This window comes from Theropithecus gelada, chromosome 1 (assembly GCF_003255815.1).
Source record: "Theropithecus gelada isolate Dixy chromosome 1, Tgel_1.0, whole genome shotgun sequence".
Lineage (NCBI taxonomy): Eukaryota > Metazoa > Chordata > Mammalia > Primates > Cercopithecidae > Theropithecus > Theropithecus gelada.
Window position 1 is genome coordinate 202,114,849 of NC_037668.1, and position 25,325 is coordinate 202,140,173.

General features: G+C 36.8%; 1 protein-coding gene across 3 annotated transcripts in view; it reads left to right on the forward strand.

Moving 5' to 3' along the window:
- RGS5 (regulator of G protein signaling 5) overlaps positions 1-25,325 on the forward strand; it is a 174,546-nt gene that overhangs the window by 92,943 nt on the left and 56,278 nt on the right. Inside the window, exon 1 of one of the 3 annotated variants that reach the window (XM_025369748.1) lies at positions 21,885-22,266. The exons of 1 other annotated variant lie outside the window; for it this stretch is intronic. In XM_025369748.1, coding sequence (XP_025225533.1) covers positions 22,223-22,266 — 44 coding nt within the window. In that variant the 5' untranslated portion in view covers positions 21,885-22,222. Of the gene's footprint in view, positions 1-21,884; positions 22,267-25,325 lie in introns of those variants that run through there. One more of the 3 variants, XM_025369741.1, reaches the window with a different exon arrangement.

The window sequence follows — 25,325 nt, forward strand, 5'->3', positions numbered from 1 at the left end:
ACTCAATAACAAAAAAATAAATCTGATGGGCAAAATATCTGAATATATATTTCTCAAAAGAAGACACATAAGGCTAAAGAATATATGAAAAAGGGTCCCACATCACTAATCATCAAGGAAATGTAAATCAAAAGCAGAATGAAATATCACCTCACTTCAGTTAGAATGACTGTTGTCAAAAATAAAAAATAAATGCTGGTGAGGATATGGAGAAAGGAGAACTCTTATATACTGTTGGTGGAAATGTAAATTAGTACAGCCATTACAAACAACAGTATGGAGGTTCCTTTTTATAGAACTACCATATGACTCAGCAATCCCACTATTGGGTATATATCCAAAGGAAATGAAATCAGCATGTCGAAGAGATATCTGCACTCCCATCTTCATTACAGCACTATTTGTAACAGCCAAGATATGGAACCAATGTAAGCGTCCATCAACAGATGAATGGATACAAAAAATGTGGTATATATGCACAATGGAATACTATTCAGCAATTAAAAGGATGAACTCCTGTCATTTGCAACAACATGGATGGACATAGAAGACATTATGTTAAGTGAAATAAGCCAAACACAGAAAAACAAACACCACATGGTCTCACACATGTGGAATCTAAAAAGTTGATCTCATAGAAGTAGAGAGGAAACCAGTGGTTACTGGAGGCTGGGGAGGGGAGGGAGGAGGAGGGCATGGAAAGAGGTTGGTTAGCAGTTAGATAGGAGGGATAAGTTCTGGTGTTCTATTGCACAGTAGGGTGACTGTATTTCACAATAATGTATTGCATATTTCAAAACAGTTAAAAGAAAGGATTTTGAATGTTTTCACCACAAGGAAATGTCAAGTGTTTGAGGTGACGGACATGCTAATTACCACGATTTGATCATTACACAACGTATACATGTACCAAAACATTACACTATACCATATAAATATGTGAGATTATTATGTATTCATTAAAAACAAAATAAAACTCAAAAAGTCTTACCACCATGACCTTTTGTTGCTCCCAGACCCATAAATAGACTTCAATCTCAGCAAATTTGGATGGCGGCAAGTGTGAAGTCTGACCTGGGAGGAAATAGCTTATACGCCAAGATAATTGCAAGGTTTTGCTAATTTATGTAATTCAAATTGGCAGAATGTGTAGATCAAGGAGTATGGAATATAACCTTGGGTTGTGTCTAATTTATTGATGAGTTCTCCTGCCAGATACTCTACAGTACAGCTGGAAGTAGTGATAAAAGTGTATTTGGTGGATTGATTAAAACTTGGGCTATGTCTTATGAGGGTGAGATATTAGATCTTTCCCAGCTTAAAGAGAAAGGAAGCCAAAGGTTTGGAGATATAGGAATGCTGAAAAAGATTTATCATTTGTGCCTTACACACCCACCAACCCCTACACTTCATCCCTTAATGGGGTTCAGGTAGCAATTTCTTCTTCCCCGTGGCATTAATACATTAGTGGGAGGAGCAGCAGCATCCTTAACAGCTTGAACTATATCTGTACCCTATCACCCTGTGATTGCAGTGGGAGATGCCACCATTAAGATGGGCTCTCTGATTTCATTGAGATTGTTAAGAGTCCTGGGATAGAAGTGGTCAACTGGCAATGCTTTATCACATATGACAAAGTGGGTACTTTTATTGTAATGGGCAACAGGGACACAGTGGTAGTCAGAATTATTCTGACTCAGAAGACTTTGTAGTGGCCAGTTAATCTTGAAGAAATCAATAGAGGCTGGGCGCAGTGACTCACATCTGTATTCCCAGCACTTTGAGAGGCTGAGGATCACCTGAGGTCAGGAGTTTGAGACCAGCCTGGCCAACATAGTAAAACTCCGTCTCTATTAAAAATACAAAAATTAGTATATTGGTGTGTATAGTGCACATCTGTAATTACAGCTACTTGGGAGGCTGAGGCACCTGGGAGGCGGAGGTTGCAGTGAGTCAAGATCATGCCACTGCACTCTAGCCTGGGTGACAGAGTGAGGCCGTCTCAAAAAATAAATAAATAAATAAAAATATAAATAGAGCAGCAGCTCACTAAAATTTTGCTTTACATAATAGGAAAAATTCCAGTTCTGTTGGTTGGAAACCTGACTTTGGTCATCTCAACAAAGACAGGGGTCTTTAACCTAGTCTCCACACCTAAGCCAGTTCACAGTCCAAGTCCTTTGAGTGCTGAGAGGTCAGGTCTCCTTGAGAATCTTCTCTGTTGCTCTGTCACAAGTATACACAGTAAAGATTCTTCTAAGCTTTCTGTAAAGGGACCTGTGGCTATTTAATAAGATAGCTATACATGGAGAAAAGGAGAACTCAGATCTTTTAGGAATTACTAAATACTGCCTGTTGAGGATCCAATCACCACTTTGGTTCACCAGTCACGGTAGTGGCTTATGGAGGTCGGGTGATACAATGGTCCCCAATCTTTTTGACACTAGGGACCGGTTTCATGGAAGATAATTTTTCCATGTAAGTGGGGTGGGGGGTTGGTGGTTTTGGGATGAAACTGTTCCTCCTCATATCATGAGGCATTAGATTATCATAAAGAGTGTGCAACCTAGATTCCTCGCATGCACAGTTCACAATAGAGTTCATGATCCTATGAGAATCTAACACTGCTGTTGATCTGACAGGAGGTGGAGCTTTGGTGATAATGCTCACTCATCAGCCACTCTTCTTCTGCTCTGTGGCCCGGTTCCTAACAGGTCACAAACTGGTACTGATCAGGCAGCCTGGGGGTTGGGGACCCCTGAGGTAATATATTGAATTTTGGCCAAGTAAGTCCATCATTATTTCTCTGGTTCCTGAATAAAAAATTGAAAAAAAAGATGTATTGGCAACTGGCAGATACCCCACATTGGATATCTGACCATTTGAGTAAAGATCATTATTATAGGAAGGGCCAAGTGAAAACCTATGGAATCTCTATTTTCTACTATGTTAGTAAATCATAAAAATACTGGGTTTCTGAGAGAACTGTAGAGGTTAACCTCATCATAAAAATCTTAAAAGATGTAGAGATGTTGACAGCTCTGTTATTCTAATTTAAGTCACATGATTGGCATTTGCAAAAGGATCTTAGAGAATGGCTGTAGATTATAAACTTGATCAGGAAGCAACTCCAATTGCAGCTGCTCTTCTAGATATAGTAACTTTACTAAAATAAATCAGCACAACTCCCTGATAAGTGGCATGCAGCTAGTGAGCTGGCAAATATTTTTTCTCTATACTAATTTGCAACAAACATCAGAAGCAAATTCTTTTTATCTGGTATGACTAAGAGTAAAACTTCACAATCTTGCCTCAAGGCTATATCAATTTGACTGCCTTCGGCCATAATACACTCTACGGAGATTTTATTTATTTATTTATTTATTTATTTATGAGACATAATCTTGCTCTGTTGCCCAGGCTAGTGTGATCTTGGCTCACTGCAGCCTCTGCCTCCTGGGTTCAAGCCATTCTTCTACCTTGGCCTCCCAAGTAGCTAGGACTACAGGTACACACCACCACTCCCAGTTAATTTTTGTATTGTAGTAGAGTGGAGTTTCACCACGTTGGCCAAGCAGGTCTCGAACTCCTAACATCAAGTGATCCTCTCGCCTTGGCCTCTCAAAGTGTTGGGAGTATAGGTGTGAGCCACCGTACCCAGTCTCTACAGAGATCTTAATAGTCTTCTTGTTCCCTACAGCATTACACTGAGGAAAGAAGTTGGCTGATAGCCATAAAAGGTATCATTTTGCATACATATGTACAAATGGTGGGAAGGGCTGACACAGAGCATCTCCTGATGTAATTCACTAAAAAGAACCTATTAGTTTCCTACTAGTGCTGTAACAAATTACCACAAACTTAGTGCCTGAAAAAGCACAGATTTATTCTCAGAAGTCTAAAGTGAATGTCACAACAGGGCCGTGTTCCTTTCAGAGACATCGGGAAGAGTGATTACTAGACTGTTTCAGCTTCTAAAGGCTCCTTGCTTTCCATGACCACTTCCTTGCACCACTCCAAACTTTTACTTCCATCATCAGATCTCCTTCTACTAATTCTGATCCTCCTGCCTTCCTCTTGTAAAGACCTTGTGATGACATTGGACCCACTGAGATAATCCAGGTTAATTTCCCTGTCTCAAGATTCTTATTCTTAACTTAATCACCTTTGCAAAATCCCTTTTACCATATAAGGTGACATGTTTACAGGTTCTTAGAACTAGGACACGGACATCTTTGAGGGAGGAGGGCATCATTCAGACTACCACAAGAGCACAGCATCAATTTTGTGGCTTGTTATAGAATTGGTGGTGTGGAAATATTGGATGGACTAAGTTTGAAAGTCATCATAAAGAATTAAAGAGCTGGACTTTTTGAAACTGTCAAAGACGTAAAAGAGAGGAAAAGAGGAGTTATTGCAGTTTGAAGGAGATTCATAAAATATGATGACTAAATGCAACACACACGTGATTCTGAAATAGAAAGTTTGGATACTTAGTGAAATTTGAATGGAGTCTGTGGATTGAATGAGTGTTATATCAATATTGAGAGAAAAACATATGATTATTTTAATGGATGCAGAAAAAGACATTTAAAAAGGAAAAGAACTCCTACAACTCAGTAAGAAAAAGGTACACAACCCAGTAGAAAAATAGAATAACAGAACAATTTACAAAAGAATATTTAAATGGTTAATATGCACATATAAAGGTGCTCAATTCACTTGTTTCAGAGAAATGCAAATTAAAACCCTGATATAATACCACTTAACAAGCAAAAGAATAGCTAAAAGTATAAACAGTATCTAGTGTTGATTAGAATGTAGAACAAGTGAAAGTTTTATAGATTGCTGATGGGAGTGTAAATTGGTACAGACATTCTGAAAAACTGGTGGTATCTACTAGAAACTAAATATATACTCCATGTCCCAGCAATACCAATCCTAGGTATATATAGCCAACAGAAAGGAGTCCATATGTTCACCAAAAGACACATTCATAGAAGCAGAATTCATAATAGCCAAAAATTAGAAAAACCCAATGCTTATCAACAATGTAATGAAGAATAAATTGTGGTATAGTCACAAAATTACAGTAATGATTTTCAAGCTTTTTGGTCTCAGGACATCTTTTTAAAAATTTTTTGCAGAACCCAAGGAACTTTTGTTTATATATTTTATATTTTGTTGCATCTATGGCATTTATCATATTGAAAATTAAAACTGAGAAAATTTTGAAAACAGGAATGCATAAACACCATCTACATATCATGTAGCCTCTGGACAACTCCACTGTACATTCATGAAAGAATGAGAATGAAGAGACATATTATATAGTACCATTTTATAAAAATGGTTTAAATCTTGTGAACACACTGGAAAAGGTTGCAGGAATCTCAGGAGTCCCCAGATCACATTTTTTAAAATCTCTGCTTATACAACAATGAAAATGAAAAAACTACAAGATGCAAAAGTATGGATTAGTTTCCCAAGCTTCATGAAGAGGCCTGATACAAAAGAGTACATACTATACAATACCATTTATATGAAAATAACCAGGACCAGCAAAACTACACTGTGCTTTTTACAGTCAACATACTACAGGAATAGGACAAAGAGGGAGAACAGGCAGGGCTTCTGGGGTGCTCTTAGTGCTGTTTCTTAATCTGGATGCTGGTTGTACAAGTGTGTTAAATTTGTGAAAATCCATAGAGCTCTACACTTGTAATACATTTCTGTATGCATATTACACCTCAATAAAGAGTAAGACAAATAAATAAAATATAATAAAAATGTAGTGAGCTGCTGATCTATTTACTTTACTGAGAGCCATAAATTCTTTCCAGATAAGAGTCATTGAGTTTGAGAATTCCAGTCTCCCAGCAACAAGCTTTGACTCCAGCCCATCCCTCTGGTCCTCACACAATTATAGACAATAGTTTGGGTGTAGAAGCACTACCATAATCTGCTTCTTGATCCCCAGCTGTTTCCCAATTACATCTTCACAACAGATACATTTGGTCCTTTTGTCAGGTAGAGAACACTTCTTAGGAAATGCTGGAGAATATCCTGAGGCAATCTGTTTGTCTTTTACCATAATCTCATTCCTACATCTCCTATTTTCCCATAGTTTCTCTCACTCTCTCACTAATTTTACCTTGGGTAAAGATTCCTGAACTTTTTTATGCCACAGACACCTGGGGAATGTAGGTGAAGCTTATAGACTCTTTCTCAGAATAATATTTTTACATAAATGTTTTTTACTATTTTCTATATTTTTTATTTTTATTTTTATTTTTACATATTTTATTTTGCATAAAATAAAATACATAATGCACAGGAAAAAAAAAATTGAAATATAGTTGTGAAACTATTAAAAACACATGATATAATATAGGTGTCTATAATTCATGTAAATTAATATTTAAGATATGCAAAATTAATATGTAGCCTTGGAGCTACTAAAATTTAAAACATAGTTTTGAATGTAAATGATATTTTAAGATATTTGTGACAACTATAATGTGACATGAAAATATCTGTGAATTCTGTTGGTGACAAATTACAAATATCCATCTGTGGGTTTGTTGGTTCCACATTTATAATTATAGGAAATGCTAAATTTCAGTTAGAGGTTAATGAAAAGAAAGATATCACTTTTCGCTCATTCAGGTTCACATATGCTTTCAATTTTATCAACAGGCTCTCAAAGCACCCAACACACGTGGAGTCCTGATGAAGAACTCCATGGGTCACGCTCAGCTTTTCAAACCTGCATAGCTCCAAATTATCAGACGTTTAGTTCACTTGGCTGCAGGTGGACTAAGTATGGCAAAACCATATTTCTCACATTTTTTTTTGTAGACAGGTCACTTTTAGCCCAAGCTTGTCTCTATTCCAGGCATGATAAATGGTCAACACACATCAACATTATAAATAGAGGGTTCCTCATGGCTCCATGTCCTACCTCTTGCATCCAATCACTTCCGCAATTTAAAATCAGTTACTCACAGTGCCCTAATTTGTGTACCAATTTTCTCTCTGTTAGTTTATGTTCCAAATAACATAAATCCCAATTCAAACAGTGTTAACCAATAAGAAGATTTAATAAACCATGTATCAGAAGTTTCATGCAATGGTAGAATTCAGGTTCAGGATACTTTTAATCAGTAGCTCAACAATGTCATCAAGGTTCCAGGTTCTCTGCTCTTCTCTCAGCATTATTTCCCAAAATAAAGTCTAAGGAACACTAGCCCAGGAAAGAAGTGTCTGACAAAACAAAGTAACAAAACCTCAGTGAAAAATATCCTCAGGAAACATTTCACAGGGTATTCTCACCTTACAGATGCACAGTGTTCATTGGCATATCAATGTATGTACAAATATTAGTCTTAAATAATGGTTTTGTTTAATGTTATAATTTATAGGAAAGAATGTGCATAGTCATTTTGTGGAAGGATGCCAATAGTGCTCTGTTTTAGGGCCCAAATTCCTTCTCTTTGATGGGAGGAAAAGTGCCAGTGCTGATGTCTTTCAGGGACCATTCTTCAACAGTGTTCCTTCATGCAAGAAACTCAGAGTAAAGGCCTGATTGTTTTGGTTCTGTTCCATAGGGAGGTGAACTGAACAGTTGAGTCTTTTTATTTTTTTAACTGTTATTTTAGATTCAGGGATACATGTGCAGGTTTGTGGTATAGGTAAACTTGTGTCATTGAGGTTTGTTGTACAAATAATTTCACCCCCAGGTACTAAGCCTAGTACTCAATGGTTCTTTTTTTTAATCCTCTCTCTCCTTCCACCCTCCTCCCTCAAGTAGGCCCCTGTGTCTGTTGTTCCCCTCTTTGTGTTCATGCATTCTCATCATTTATCCTCCACTTATATGTGAGAACATGTGGTATTTGGTTTTCTGTTCCTGCATTAGTTAGCTAAGGACCACACTTTGAGTGGACATTAAAAACCCAGTGGAGTTTATGAAGCCAACTGTAACGTGAATACTTGGGGGTTGTGAAGTTTAGTTGGCAAGGTCCCTGTGATTCAAAATTTATTTCAAATTGAATTTCATCTAGAATGACTTTAAAGTAACTTTATCTACCCTTTCTCAGGGCCAATCACAAGCTGAGAACCCTGGAGCCCATAGCATGCTCACAATGGTCCTACAAAGTTATCTGCAAAATACTTGACACTTATTTGAGTCTTACATGATAATATCTTCAGTGAATTCAGTATTAGAGTAACTGTTCTTATATTCAGCACAGTTTTTGTGATTGCAAATGACGACCTATAAAAAATCTCCTAAAAGTAGTTTGCTGACAGGTTATAACTCTCCACCATGCTATCTATAGCTGAAGTCAATCTGCCTAGTTATTACACACCATAGAGTTGATCTGTAAGGAGACAAAATAAAAAATGTTTATTTATGGATCTTATTGATTTGTTTCCTTCACAAGACAGTGAGGGAAATCTGTGAGGGCTGGAGCCCATCTGCTTTGTGAGTCTTTACACTGTCACTTTTCACATGGTTCAAATTTCCCAGGCCAAGAGGTTTCACTAGGCCCACTAGGCTGCAAGAGAGTTGAAGCTCAAATGGTGCCTCATGTCCCCCTCTCCTGACTTTGCAAGTCTTCAGGATAGCAAATCCTGCCTGCCCCCCGTGCATTTGGCAACCTTCGACAAGGGGATGTGATGGGTAAGGAGCGCTCTTCATGGGTTTCTTCCTGACTCCCACATTAGCACAGGTAAAGCTCTAGCTCTAAGAAGTCCTGGTGAAAAAAAAAAAATGTTTAATTTTCTTTTAAACACTGTTTATAAGCTTATTTGGCAAGAAACCCACTAACATCCTACAGAATCAGTGCTCCACTGAACATGCCTTTGGGAGGCCTTCATTACATGACTTCTGCCTGGCTCTGGCAACCTTTTTCTCTAAAAAGGTTTAGGTGTCTGCATGTAGGAGTGTGTATAAAATTTGTATTTTATTTTAATTAATTATTATTACTTAAATGAATAGACATGGGGTCTCACTATGTTTACCAGGCTGTTCTCTAACTTCTGGCCTCTAGTGATCCTCCCACCTCGACCTTCCACAGTGCTGGGATTACAGGTGTGAGCCACTGTGCCTGGCCTAAAAACTTTTAAATGTAGTTTGGATATAACCCAAATGCCTAATAATTCCCTTAGGAAAGTGGGGGAAAGAAGACTGGGGAAGAGATTTCAATTTATTTATAGGATTAATTTGTTTTCTAATGTTTGCTTTCATTCTGGCATAGAAATGTTAACAGCTCCCTCTCGCAGCTGCTGTCATGGGTAAAGGTACTATTCTTTGTGTTCCTCCTATTCTCTAACTACACTTTTGTAATTTGCTCCTTTATAAGTAAACCCTCTTCCAATTATCCTAATTTGAGTGTGCCATCTGTTTTCCCACTGACACACCAGTATTGCATGTTTACTATGAGACAGAAAGATTCTAGGTACTTTAGATGAGTTAAATCATTTAATCCCAAAATGTAGCTACATCTATTAACTATATTTTATAGATGAAGTGACTGACATCAGAGAGTTTGGATAACTTGCCTAAGGTCACATAGCTAGTTAGCAACATGGGTTTGGAGTAAACCCATGCAGCATGGCTCCAGAATACTTGCTTTCAACCATTATACGATGCAGTCTTTCAAATAAATGATTTTGACTATATGAGATGAAATACATACAGCATTTACAATGAATGACATAGATCAATATGAACCAACATGGGTAGATCTCAAGAATCTAAGGTTAAGGCAAAAAGAAAGCTTCAGAATCATTCCATTTTGTGTATATCTTAAAATAAATATGCAAAACTAACTTTAGATTGTTTATGGATATATGTGTGTGTGTCTGTAGTAAATTATAAAAGGTTATTTGAAAGCAAACTAAATGCATCATAATGGTTTTCTTGATAATGGAAGAAAGTGTGTCTAGGGTAGAGAACAAAGGAGATTTCAACTTCACCTGTAATTATTTCTTTGTTTAAAACCACAAAGTAATGAAAAATCTGGGAAGAAAAAACAGACAAAATTTGGCAATTTTTGATTCTAGGTCATGAGTACATGAATGTTTGCTATATTACCAATTGCACTAAAGCAAACACTTTTTAAAGCTCAATTCCAAAAAGCAAATAGTAACAATAACACAAACATTAAAGAAAAAGAAATATGAGTAGTAAATAGAAGGCAAGGACATGGAGATTAGATATGGAAAAATTCTTAAAAGACCTTTGGCCATAATGGGGAGGAGAGAGAGATAGGGAGCTGTGGTTGATGGTAGGGGTGAGATTAAGGGTAGGTTCTTGAAGAGAGACTGGAGCATGGTTATGTGATCATGGAGAATGAGCCAAAAGGAAGGGAAAAACTGATGATGAAGATAGAAAGAGATTATATAGAAAGGAGCAAAGCCCTGTATCTGGGAGCAAGGGTACATGTATGTAGTAATAGAAATGTGAAGGTGTTTGTTTCTGAAGGATTCACCCTGAAGTGAAGTATGGATGCGGTGTAAGGCCTTGAGGAGAAGGTATGAGATAGTCATTTCAGCAAGTGGGAAACTGAACTTAGTAGAGCAAACTAGTAGAATTTCTGGGGAGGGCCAAGTACCCATTTGAAGTTACTGATCACAGATGTAACATGAAATCTGTCTCTCCTGTGTGAGAACCTATATGATTCTCTTCAAGAACATTTAGTTGCTTGGTGAAATTAGAGTTAGGTTTTGCTATAAGAATACATTGGAGAAATCGGGAGTCAAGAGAGTGTTTGCAAGAGTAATCATACTTTAGTCCCATGGAGCCCAACCATGGGACTAAAGTAGGAAAATAAATAGAAGAGCAATTTGAAGACTGATGAGAAAGTAGAGTTCAATCAATTGATTATCTGATGAGGTCAAAAGATTATTTTAATGGGATTGCTTGATCAGTTAATCTCAAACAATAGGAGATGGTGTCAGAAAACAGAAGGTTTGGATTTGAGATCTTGCAGGTGGAGAAGTTTCTGGTAATGACAAAATTCTGAGTGAATCATTGGTGGAGTGACTGACGCAAAGCTAATTATAAATGAGTGTTTTTAAATCCCTGGTGGAAATGTCAACTGAAGGGAGATTCAGGGGGGTTTCCCCTGAATACAGATGACACAATGAATGGAAGATTGTGATCTTGCAGTTGAAGTTCTTGGAGCATAGGAGGAAAAGCCAGGAGGGAGAAGACAGTTTTGTTTTATTTAGCTTCAAACATGGATTAAATAAAGAAAGAGTTTTGTTTTCATTGCATAACCAGAAGCCTGGATGTAAGCTCTCCAGGCTGATAACAGTAGCCACATTATGCCAATAGCCTCCTTTTATCCTTCCTTTAAACCATCTTTAGCTTGTGGTTTTTGCCTCCACACCTGCTGCCTCATGGTTATCAAGATCCATCATCAAGTTAGCATTACACTCAGCAAGAACAGAGAGGAGGGGTAAAAAATGAGAGAGCCAGCTGACTCTTCCCCCATTTCAAGTGAGTTCTTGCGAATTCTGTCCAGTATTTTCTGTTTTCACCACATTAACTAAAACCATGTGACATAGCTAATCTTAGGTTCAAGGGAAATTTTAATTTTAATTTTTCCTTTAAACCTGGGCATATTTTTGCTCCATTCAAAATCAGTTTTCTTTCTTTTGGAGAAAAGCAAGGAATGCGTAGCAACTAATAGTATCTGCCATGTGTTATATCCAGGACGTGAGTTTTAATGGATAAATTAATTTTGTGAAACCAAGGAGGCTTGTTAATCTGAAAATAACTATGTATAGCAAAAGGGAAGACTAAATTACTTTTTGATCCTGAGATCCACAGGATACAAGTAAAGAAAACTGTATTTATTTTTTTCTTATTTGAGGTACAGTTCAATTTCATTGAAGTCCAGGAAGTGGTAGAAATGAAAAGAGAAGAAGAAAAAGGGAGAGTAAGCTAATTCATAAAGACACAGATATAGGAGGACCAGTGATATGGATATAAGAGAAAAAGGAATTGGAACAAAATAGTGTAAGATTAATAGTTGAGGAATGGTGAGGCTTCTGCCGGTGTCTGAGGTAAACAGAGACATAATATAGGGTGGTGTTGATCCCTAACAGTATATTGGAGGAGGTTGTATATAATTTTGTGGCTGTGGTCTAGATACTTAGGTTAGTGGTGTAGTGGCTCCCAGGACAGCTGTCCCCTTGACTTACATGCAGAACCATGAGGGAGCTATGAGGAAGCCTGCTCCTCAGGCTTCACTGGAGCTAAGATGCTGTGTGTCAGTGGCAGGCATGCCCAGCACAGTTATGGAGGTTGTGTTCTGCACAATAGCACACAGCCAGAAGAGTTTGGTTATCTGATGAGCCAGTGCCTCTGCCTTGGTGCTTTGAGAATCAAACCATGTACTTAGGTGTTTTGTCCACCTGGGAGAGCCTTTCTTTTCTACTTCTCATTAAGAAAATATTTCTAGGCTATGCTATGATATTTGTGGGTATTCCTATTTATTTAATTAACTTACATTTTTTTTCAGTAACAGAGATTTACTTATACAGGCTCTCCAGCCTACATGTTTTGGGGAACCCAAAGACAAATAAAACATGTTCCCTATTTATCCTCAAGAAGCTTAGTGTATACCAAGGAAATAAGACACAATAGCTGTAATCACCCAGACTCAAAGAGTCAGCATGTTAGAAATGGAAGGGAACTTAGAGGCCATCTATTCAAATCCCTCATTCAGACACGGGGACCAAAACTAAATAAAAACATCTGTGAAGAAGGAGATTAGGAATTGCAAGACTAATCCTCAATCCAAAAGATGTTTCTTATTTTGTGGAAAAGGAATTAAGTCTAAGACATTTTGGCTCAGAGAGATCAAAAAGGACTTTGTTTTTAAAACGTCCTTCAGTGCTACACTGGATAATATTTGTAGTGAGAACATGGACTTACAGAATGTTCTTCCAACAGAAATTATTTGTCGGGGGAGGATGCTGTTCTCCAGGGAAAGGGACAGCTTTTTTAATGGCCACTACTGACCTTGAGGATAAATACAACATTAGAGTAATTATACCAGAAAAGCAGCTCTCATAAAACTATGTTGACTGTTCTTTTTAGAGACAGAGTAGGACTCCTTGTTTATAAATACTATCCAGAGGCAAAAAGCATGGAGCCTGAACCCAACTCCATCCTACTTCTCATATATCGTATGTGGTGAGAGATTCCTGGAATTTCCATTAGAATTATCTTATTCTATAGTTGAGTGGGGTTTAGATACAGTGAGGCCACCCCCCAGAGAAAATTCTATCAAAACATTTAATAATGTAACAAAATATGAGTTTTCCAGTCACAATTCTTTCATGAACCAAGCAAAGACAGCCAGTGAGAATCCTTCTAAAGCTTCTATACCTTCACCACCTCCTCAACTAAGGAGTTACCAAAAAAAACCCCAGCCGCCTCACCTTTTGTTCCCTTAATAAGTTTTCTTAGAATAATCATTTTATTAATTTTCTTTTCACTTTGTCTCAGAATGGGCCTACACATTTCCAAACCTCAGCCTTCCCACTCCATTCACTCTGCTCACATCTCATTCTCCTATTAAAAATAATTAACCTTATGGCTCCTTTAGTTAACATCATTTCTCTCCTTCCAATCACCCTTAACCTCCTGAAAAAAGAAATCTTTGCTCATTGCTTTAACTACCTCAACTCCCATTCACTAGCAAATTTCTTACAAATGGAGTTCTGCACTCACAACTTCTCCGACATCATAATCTTCAAGATACTTTTTCAGTCAACTAGCTTAGATAAACCTGAATCAAACCGTACCCATCTCACCCCTGTTTACTCCTGGCTTAATTTAGGATTCCTAAATGCTCCTAGCTTGGGTCTTCCATATGCATAATCCAGATTTAAGCTATTCATTCCCCTACTCCATTCTCCAGATTCCAACCAAGACACCAACATACGACCAGGTTTAAAAAGCCGGTGTACACAGTAGAGGCAGGCATAGCCAATGTAGAGACCTGACCTTCATGTAGTCTATCTTGGGAGAAAACTCTTACAGGAGGTAGTTCCACGAAAGATAAAATCCTAGACAGAAATTAACAGCCATGAGTAAATTCAGTGTCATGGAAAAAATTTTAAATAGCACGATGGTAATTTCAATAGCAAATCTTTATTGAGTGCTCATTGTGTGTAAGGCACTGTTATAAACGCTTTTAGGCATTGTCTCCTTTAATTTCACTTTATAGAAAATACCGAGGTGCTCAAATTTTAAGTAATTTGCCCAGTGTCACAGTTAGAAAGTGATAGAACTATAGTTTGAATTGGACACTTTTTCTCTTTCTTCAGTCCGTACTCTTAACCACTATATTATACTGCCTCCTAAAAAGTCACTGGAATCCTTTAAAAGTGTTTTTAAAAAATTCAAGGCAACTAAGCCAGGCCATTATATTCATAAAACTAGAAGAAGAACAGTTATTCAAAAGAGCCAAATAGAAATCTTAGAAATAAAATGTATAGTCATTAAAATGTTTAATTCAGAAATAATTGATAATTCTTTACTAAGAATGAAGACATACAGCCTGGTGTGGTGGGTGGCTCATGCCTGTAAGCCCAGCACTTTGACAGGACAAGGCATGTGGATTGCCTGAGCCCAGGAGCTCAAGACCAGCATGGGCAACATGGTGAAACCCTATCGGTACCCTAAAAAATACAACAACAACAAAAAAAAGAAAATTAGTTGGGCATGGTGGTGCATACCTGTAGTCCCAGCAACTTGGGAGGTTGAGGTGGGAAGATGACTTGAGCCTGACAGGTAAAGGTTGTAGTGAACTGAGATTGCACCACTGCACTCCAGCCTGGCTGATAGAGCCAGACCATGTCTCTAAATAAATAAATAAAATAAAGACATACCAAAAAAAAAAAAAAAAAAGAAAGAAAGAAAAAGAAAAGAAAAAGAAAATTACAGTTGTAATTTTAAAATAAATATCATACTTAATGAGGAAACACTAGAAAATGTTCACTAATATCAGGAATAAGGCAAAAACATGCCCTTCTCAATATTGTACTATAGATATTAGATAACATAATCAAAGAAAATCAATTAGAGTCATACAATTTGGTAAAGAAAAAGAAAACCATCCCTTTTTGCAGAAGGCATAACAGCAGGCCTCAAATACCCTAGAGAATTGACAATAAAACTACCTTGAACAATAATATAATTCAGTGAGGTATCATAATATACAATTAATAGGCTAGGCACAGTGGCTCACACCTGTAATCCCAGCACTTTGGGAGGCTGAGGCAGGCAGATCACGAGGTCAGGAGTTTGAGACCAGCCTGGCCAATATGGTGAAACTCCGTCTCTACTAAAAACACAAAAGTTAGCCGAGCATGGTGGCATGTGCCTGTAGTCCCAGCCACTTGGGAGGCTGAAGCAGAAGAATTGCTTGAACCTGGGAGGCGAAGGTTGCAGTGAGCCAAGATCATGCCACTGCACTCCAGTGTGGGCAACAGAGTGAGACTCTGTCTCAAAAAATATATAGATAGATAGATATATGTATCTATATATATATACACACACGATTAATACACACAATTAATAAGAAATTAATTAGATGACATAATGGTAGAGAAAATTCCAATTATAATAGAAGCAAAGAAGATTAAATACTTAGGGATAAACTTAGCAAGAAACATATAAAACCAACAAAAGGAAAATTATAAAACACTCTTGGCAGATACACAAGTAGACTCAAACAAATGGTAAGATATTCCTGTCTTTGGATAGGCTCACTCAATGTTATAAAGATGTCAGCTCTCCCTAAATTCATTTATAAATTTAACGCAATCCTAATAAAAATTTCAACAAGCGTTTTTTAGGGAGTAAAATGACTTGATACTAAGGTTCAACTTGAAAAGAATGAACATACATGAATGCCTAGACAGTAAACACACTACCAATCTTGCATAATTAAAAGAGTATTCTACGGGTATACGAAAGGACAAATATACTGGTGGACAAAAATAGTCCAGGAATAGACTTAAGTACACATGGAAATTTAGCGTAAGATAAAGATATTCTGTAATTTCAATTTGTATTTCTTCTTTTCACTCAGTTATTTAATAGAAAGTTTTTGAATTTCCAGGAGGAAGGGGCTTTTAGGTTTTGTTAATCACAGTTAATTTTATTTCATTGCAATCATAGAACATTGTTTGTAATATTTCTACTTAATTGGACTTACTAATTTTCTTTTTGAATTATTACACCCTAATTTTCCGTGAATATTTCACAGGTATTTGAGAAGAAGTTAGATTCTCTATTAGCAGGGTGTGGAGTTTGATATATATCCATAAGAACTACGTGTGTGTGTGTGTGTGTGTGTGTATTTGACCATAATACTTATTTTTTGTTCTCTTTCTTGTACTAAGAATAAGGCAGGCCAGTCTCTGATTACTAGTGTGTTTGTAAGTACCAGAAAGGTAGTCGCTGTGTTATTTTGTGCAAAAATATTTATATTTAATATTTCCAGTTTAAGTTGTGGCTTTTAAGCCTTAAAAAGTATTTGCCTTTGTTATGTTCAGTACATTTTGGCTTGGATTTATCTTCTGTCAGGTTTACTTCTCTTGCTTTCTTGTTCTTTATGTCAGTTATACCCTTGTCCATTTCTTTATGTTTAATCTTTCTAAATAACTTTGTTTTAGGTATGTCCTTTGTATGCAGAATATACTTAGGTTTTACTTCTTACTTTTTTTTTTTCTTAAACGGAGATGGAGTCTTGCTCTGTTGCCCAAGATTGGAGTGTACACTATCATAGCTCACTGCAGCCTTGAACTCCTGAGCGCAAGTAATCCTCCTGCCTCAGCCTACTGAGTAGCTGGCACTACAGGCATCCACCACCATGCCTGGCTACCTTTCTTAAAAATTACTTTTGTAGAGATGGGGTCTCACTTTGTTACCCAGGCTGGGTTTTATTTGTAAGCCTAACTAAAACTTTTCTTTTAATGGAAAATTTATGAAAATTTACATTTACTGATACATGTTTGCTCTCAAAATTCTATCACACAATATTGTATAATTGTGTGTCTTTTGTGATATTTTCTGTATTTCATTCTCTATGAACTGTTTATTCTTTGTCTTTTAATCTTCCTTTTTAAATTTTTTGATATTTAGGAGGATTTATATTTCTGTTCTAATGGTTACCTTTGTATATATACTTTTCTTAGTGCCTTTCATTTCCTGTTTTCTTATTTAGCCTGTTATCTGGTTTATCCAATTTTATTGGTATTCTTTAACGGCTTCTACAACAATCAATGAGCTATTTCTACTTTTCTTTTCTCCTTTCTTCCATATTTAGTTTCATTATTTTTATACAGAATTCTTGCATGCCAATATTAAAAAGTCAGATAATTAAATTGTTTAAAGCATGGGAATATGCAACTAATGGAAGAAAAATTAAAATGGCCAATATGTATATGAATGGAAGCTCAAATTCCCTAGTAATTAGAAATGTACAAATGAAAAATACTTGGTATTTTTTGCCTGTCACTGGAAAAAATTAAAGCCTGGCAAGTGTTGTATATTGGGGAAAATGAGGCTCTCATACATTTCTGTTAGGAGTCTAAATTGGTCTGATTGCGTGATAATTTTGCATGTTACACCTCTCAGCAGTTTCATTTTATGAACTACATTATAGATAAATGCACCAGGAGACATATATAGGAATATTAATTTAAGTACTTTTGCCAGAAGCAATTAGAAATGACCTAACTATTTAACAATGGGTCTATAAAGAAATGCAATTATATTTAGATTCTTTGATTCTAATGATTCTTAGATTCATATGACAGAATTCTTTCCAGCAATTAAAAAGCATAAACTAGAGGTATAGACTTTATACTTCCCATGTTAACGCTGATGGTTTTTAATCATAAACAATTTCATTTCCATTTATATGATCAGGTGTTTTCTCTTTGAAATAGCAAAAATTATACCACTTACCTCATGCTTTTGTTGTGATTGTGGAAATATACGAAGTGTTTTGAAAGGTGATTAATACATAGAAATTATTCAATAATGTAGTTGTCATTATAATCTAAAAACAAAAACAAAAATTCATAATTTTAAATAATAAAAGATGCAGATTATATTTATATAAATCAAAATACATACCAATAATTACTATATACTTTTTATGAATCCATATTGTCTTAGTTTGTGCTGCTATAACAAAATATCTGAGACTGGGTGCTTTATAAATAAAGAAATTTATTTATTGCCGTTTTGCAAGCTGGGAAGTTCAAGATCAAGGTGCCAGCAGGTTCAGTGTCTGATGAGAGCTGCTCTCTGCTTCTCCAAGATGGTGCCTTGTTACTGTCTCCTAACATGGCAGAAAAGCAGAAGAAAATGAACCCCCTCCCTCAAGCCCTTTTATAAAGGCTCTAATCTCATCCATGAGAGCTCTGACCTCATGGCTTAATCACCTCCTAAAGGCCCCACCTCTGAATATTATCACATTGATGATTATTAAGTTTCAACACATGAGTTTTGGGGGAAGCATTCAGATCATAGTACATATGTATATGAGGACATTAAAAAATGATCTGGAAGACCATACACGAAAATCTTAACAGGTCCTGAGTGTGATGAAAGGGGAAAATAATGGACATGAGAGTCCTCTTTTTTTCATTAAAAAAATAAAAAGGCAACATAAACTATATACTTTTAATGAACCCATATTGTCTTAGTTTGTGCTGTTATAACAAAATACCTGAGACTGAATACTTTATAAACAGTGGACATTTATTTCTCATAGTTCTGGAAGCTGGGAAGTTCAAGATCAAGGTGCCAGCAGGTTCAGTAGGACTATATTTAATATAAAGTCCAGGGACTTTAGTTTTATCCATTGCCTCTTTATTTCTTTAAATAAAAAAAGGCATGGAAGCAATATCACAACCTATTGACAGTATATATTTCTGAGTGGTAGAATTATAAATTGAGCTTGCATGCGGTTTAAAACATTTATCAGAAAGAAAGAGAAATCAAGCAACATGAAGGTGAAGACCTTGCCTCTGTTGACTCCATGTGCTCCCAGCTGGCTTTAGGGCGAGACTCTTACTGAGAGTAGGGAGATTAGTGAGGAGACGCTTGTTCACAATGGATGACATAGTCCCAGAGGTCCCCAAATTGGAAGTGATAAAATGCATCTCAATAAACATATGGCTAATAATAGTTAAAATAAAGACACTTACACACGATTTAAGGAAATGAATTAGAGCTGAATCAGAGCAGTTGTATGGGCAGGAGATTCTTTCATCTGATGAAAATGTTCAGTGTCTCTCACTACTTCCACTTGTACAGCTAACTCCTGCCCTCTGTAGAACTGTAATATCTAGCGCTTTGGAGCCCAAACCCCTGTGGCATCCTCCAGGGCAGATGGATATCTCTTTGAAGCACCCCCTGAATTCCTTTCCCTGTTTCATTAGGTACCAGTCCTAATCACCTCTTTTCACATTCCATGAAGAAGTGGTTGAAATCACTCAGAATACGATGACTTGTTTCTCTTTTTCTTTGATATTACAGATTTATACCTTTTTCATGTATTTACTGTCATTTCTGAAGGATTCTCAGGAGGGAAAGGAGATTTCAAAATAGTTCAATTTATTTTTTCAAAGACTTCAAATTTATTTTACATAGAATACTCTTTTTTTTTTTTTTTACTGTGGTTAAAAAAATAATACAAACTATTCTCTTCACAGATTTTTAAGTGTACAGTACATTTTTGCTAACTATGGGCACACTGTTGTACAGCAGATTCCTAGAAATTTTTCATTTTGCATAACTGAAACTTTATACCTATTGAAACTTGATCGAATAGCAACTCCTCCATTTGTCCCATTTCTAACCTCTAGCAATCACTATTTTACTTTCTGCTTCTAGAGCACACTCTTTTACATACTCTCTGGCTATCCCATCCTTACAAAGTTTTAAAAACAAGTAAGTGTTGGATTTAATATTATTTCTATAGAATTTTACATTTTGAGTTCTACTCCATGTTTTAGTAAATCGAGATAACTTTTATGCTTGACTAGTCCATCACATGATCTCCTTTGCGACAATCAGAAACACGCTTTGATTTTTAGCCCTCGCCAAGACATCACCCTCCATTGCTCTACATTAAACTTGGGGTTTTTCTTTTCCATATTGTTATCTCCGCAAGGTCCCTTGGTATCAAATAGTGATTTAGACTCTTGTCCCAAGGAGTCTCTTCTACTGGTTTTATATTCCCATTATTAGATTTAATGGTCAACAACAGTGTCCCTATCTCTCAAAAATGATAAATAATTGATTTGCCGATGTTTACTCAGTCGGTAGATGGCAGAACTTGGACAGTTTGTTTAACTCATTCAGTATTTACAGATGTCTATGTGCCTGACATTGTGCTTAGTGTTTGGAAGGCGGAGGCAGAAGCATTGCTCGAAACAAAAAGCTCAAGACCAGCCTGGACAACAAAGCTAGACCCTGTCTATACAAAAAATTTTAAAACTAACTAGGTATGGTAGCATGAGCCTTTAGTCCCAGCTACTTAGGAGGCTAAGGTGGGAGGATCGCTTGTGCCCAAGAGTTTGATGATGCAGTGAGCTATGATCATGCCACTGCACTCCAGTCTCTGGTCTGGGTAACAGAGCTAGACTGTGTCTCAAAAACATATGTGTGTGTGTGTGTGTGTGTGTGTGTGTGTGTGTGTGTGTGGTTTAGAGTTACAACTTTCAAACTTTTTTGATTATGATCCATAGTAAGAAATATAGTTTACCTGATGACCCTGTGCACACATACATCTTGATAAAGTCAAAATTTCAGAAAACAATACTAACCTTCTACATCCAATGCACTTGGATATTTGTCTATTCGATTTGTTTCATTAAAAGCATCAGGTCATAATACACTGCATTGACTTTACAAGCCAGTAACAGCCGTTGATCAACCATTGCAAAAAGGGTAAAGAGGGAGTCATTTAAAACAACTAATTTCAGATAACAGAGAAAATTATGAGAATAATCTTTAATTGCAAATTCAGAGCTGTTCTTATGGATTATGCAGTGCCACTTGTTTTTAGCTTGGACTCATGCCTACCTCAGATATTTACATTTACAGATTAACTTATGAGCACCTTGGGCCCCGACAGGATGAGACACAATTCAGGTAAATATTGGTAAATATTCCTTGAGTGATAGGAGTTCGGAAAAGTTTGAAGGGAAAGGGAAGACAAGCCTAGGCAAGGATGGCTAGGGTGGGGAGGTCCAAAGAATTACAAAGCATTAGTCGTCCAAGCAAAGAATAATCAGAAGACCACTGACAGAATTAACAGAGCTCAGGGATAATATCATTATACTCAATCCCTATTAAGATTTTGGTGTTTGGTCTCTCAGGTCACGTTTTTAGTAACTTCACAGACATATGGATTCATAAAGAATGTATAGTAATTATTCATATTTGTTTTGATTTATATAAACAGTGATCTTGTCTCTCAGCTCCAGAAAACCTTGCCTGGTGCTCCCTGAAGGCTCACAACATCCCAGCCTGGCCTCCATCACTCACTTATAATGTGTTTTGGGGTCTTGAGGGCAGGGAGCTTTCTCGTTCTTCTCTGAATTCCTAGGATCCAGCTGAGTGCCTGGCACATGGAAAGTACTCACGTACACATTCCTTGAATTCCCTAGATTTCAATTTCCTTCACTGTGAAACAAGTTGGGCTAAACGATCTCCAGGAGCCCTTACAGTCCTCAGAATCTATGACTTTGACCGATCTGAAGTGGTCCAAGGCACTTTGCTTCACAGGAAGCTCACATCTTCCCTGTGATTGGCCTGAGATTAGGAGTTCAAACGACCAATGACCTGTGCACAGTTTAGAGCCTAACCCTGCCCTGGCCGGTCAGCAAGAGCGTGTTGTGACACGAGCAGATGAAAGCCTTATGCCACAGCAGTGCCTGCAGCAGAGAAAGGATTCCCTCCTCCACCTCAGGCCCCACTGCTGCTGCTCTCCAGCCTGCAGTTTCCTCTAAGGCTCTGGATTGGCTGGAAGAGCAACAGAGGGCTGGGAAAGAGCTTCTATATATACCTCAGAAGGAAAGGCGTCCCGGACAGTTTTGAAGTTTTCAAAGACTGGCTCTGCTGTTAAGAAGTTGTACTTAAAGCGGAGGAGCTAAGCCACCTGCCAAAATGTGCAAAGGACTTGCAGCTTTGCCCCACTCATGCCTGGAAAGGTGAGAACCAAGTTATTTTGGTTTAAGAGATGCAGATTTGGAGAATCTTTACTCAAGGGAGGCTGTCCAGAGGTAATAGAGGTATTGTAGTTTGTGGCTAAGCTGAGGTGAAACAGGTGCTTGACTGTAGACTGGGTATTATCTCTTCTCTGTAAACAATATAGAGACTTTGGAAGATCCAAGCTAGGAGATTAATACAATGTAGAGTATTTCATACATCATTTAATATCCAGAACATCATTTCCTTCAAGGAGACACCTATTCTATAAGTGCTTATTTAGAGTAAAAACTGTATGGTTAAGGATATAGATTCCAACATCAACCTGTCTAGATTAGAATCCTGGCTCTACTACTTACTATTTGTGTGGCTTGGGGCAATTTATTTAACCTTGATATAGCTCAGTTTCCTTATCTGTAAAATGGAGATACTAAGCGTTCTCTACCTCACAGGCTGGTTATGAGGATTGAATGAATTAATGTATATGAAGCACTCAGAACCATGTCTGGCACCTAGTAGGACTGTATAAATGTTAGTTTTTATTAATGTACAGGGCTGGGAGAGGGAGGCAAGTTTGCAGTGAGGAAGAGGAAATTTCTCATTGTTCTTTGTTCTCTGACCTCATTAGATAGAAGTAGCTGGATGGCTAGACAGAGAAAAAGCCCTTGGGACACAGTGGTTATTTATTAGCTAGCATTCTTTTTCAGATAAATGCATCAAAATCTTTGAGGCTCCCTGGTTTCCCCTAGGCTGGACAATATTCTGGAGAATCCTAGGTATCTAGGCTAAGCAAATAGAAGAACAAATACCTTACTTGTTAGAAAACTTAACCCAACCATCGTCTCTGATGCAGAGAAGTAGGGATGCTTCTCTTTTTATTAAGAATGTATTTGGTTAAATTGGGTTTGATCCCTTGTTACTTAAAGTAAATAAAGAAGATCCTTGCACAGATGTTCATCCCTAAAGGCATTAGCAATGTTTGTCTCAGAAGATTTTATTGTTTACTGGGCCATCTATGACTTCTGTCTCATACAAGTTCAGGTCTTCTTTTTGATGACTTCCACTCTAGAAATAATCTAAAAATAATTTTTAAGGAGATAACAATGTAGCATATAATTTTTTCTCCCAACAATACTATCTAGTAACTGAATATGAAACCTCCAGGGAGACTTACTCTTTGAATTATGACTTTCAAACTTTTTTTATTATGATTAATAGTAAGAAATATAGTTTACCTAATGACCTTGTGCATACTTACTTATTGATAATTAAATAAAAACAGAATGTTATTATTGTTTTTAAATTTACATAAAAGAAACTTGTAGCTGTTAAGCTGTAGTAGTTAGATTGTAACTAGGGGATCAATATTGTCCATTGTACCAATCCTAGGGAAGAGGATAGGTTTTAAAGGTGGATACTATTTATTGCTATTAGCCTGTTCTTTCCTCTTACTTACTATATAGAAAGCCTAAGAAATAGGGAGCATTTTCTGTGCCTTCTGTGCCTACTTATTGTTTGAAATTGTGTACTCTTATGTAGTGAATAAATCTTACTTTATTAATTGGCAAACAATTGACTTTAGAATGATTGTAACATCAGTTTGCCAAGCATTTTGTGATTCTATGACACATTGCTTGGCATTTGGTGAGAAATCAATAAAATTTCTGTTGAAATTTGCCATGTTCATTATTTTGCTTTATGTGTTCTCATAAATATGCATAATATTCACTGAGATATATGGATGGTACATTTCTTTCAATGATTCGTATTACTATGTTATATCTGATTCACTAGCAACATTAATATTGGATCACTTTATCTTTTAATGCACAGTAAATTCTTATGCACCAGGATATAACTAATGTTCATGTAGAATATTAAAGAGTGGTGAGTGGTAAAGGAGTGAGCTTTTCCATGTAGAATATTAAAGAGTGGTGAGTGGTAAAGGAGTGAGCTTTTTTCCTCATAGATTCACTGAGTCTTTTATTTATTGGAATGTGGTAGAATACTGCAATTATTGTGCGCTGTTACATGTTATTTCATAATCTGTTCTGAATGTAAACAGGGTCATTGTAATTTCTAATTACAATGCTGCCTGAGAAGAATGTTTTGGAGAAATGGAATTGTGGAGCTGTGAAGCTGTTAGCATGTACCCATGGAAAGGGTTTAACACTGTCTATTCTAAGGGGAAGATGATACTTGAGTAAATGCTTCCAAATCTGCCTTCCATGGCTCTATTCTCTGACTCTCACCTTCCTCCCCCACACAGGCTCCTGCCTTTGCATTTCTTCTCTCCAAGCCACAAAAGGAACATGGATATGCTTCAATGCTTAGGCAAAAATATTTTAAAATTCACATAAAATAAATTAGGGCAAAAAACATGCATTATGAAAAATCTGTTTTAAATGAAAAGCTCTGCTGAAGAGTTCAGTTCTAACTTCTATGTGGCATTAGAAACGAAATTCAGTTTACAAAAATCTGAATAGCATATCATTATTTACCATAGTGGAAACAGTACTAGTTAAGGAGTAAGGTGCAGACTCAGTTTTGTCATTATCTGAATTTGTGTCCCTGAGCAAGTTATTTCACTTTCCCAGGACTCTATTTGCTAATTTAATAGGTAAAAGTTGGATTCATTGTTCTCTAATATGTTTTCCAGTTCTAACATAATGTAAACGAAGTGAGGTACGCTTAGTCTCAATGACTACTAAGAGATGTGATTAAAGGAAAATTTTCCTATGTTTCTATAAAAGTTTGAGATCAGGTGGGGTATGGTGGCTCATGCCTATAATCCTCACACTTTGGGAGGCTAAGGCAGGAGGATCCCTTGAGGACAGAAATTTGAGGCTGCAGTGAGTCATATTGCACCACTGTACCCCAACCTGGGTAACAGAGCAAGAGCCTGTCTCTAAAAATCAATTAATTAATTAATGTAAAATAAAAATAAAGTTTGGGAGGAATGAAGAATCAAATAATGAAAAATAATCAAGGACCCAGCCCTGGGCTGAAACCACTGGGCCATGGCAGAAGCAACCTGCTCAGTGATTCTCATGCTGATTTG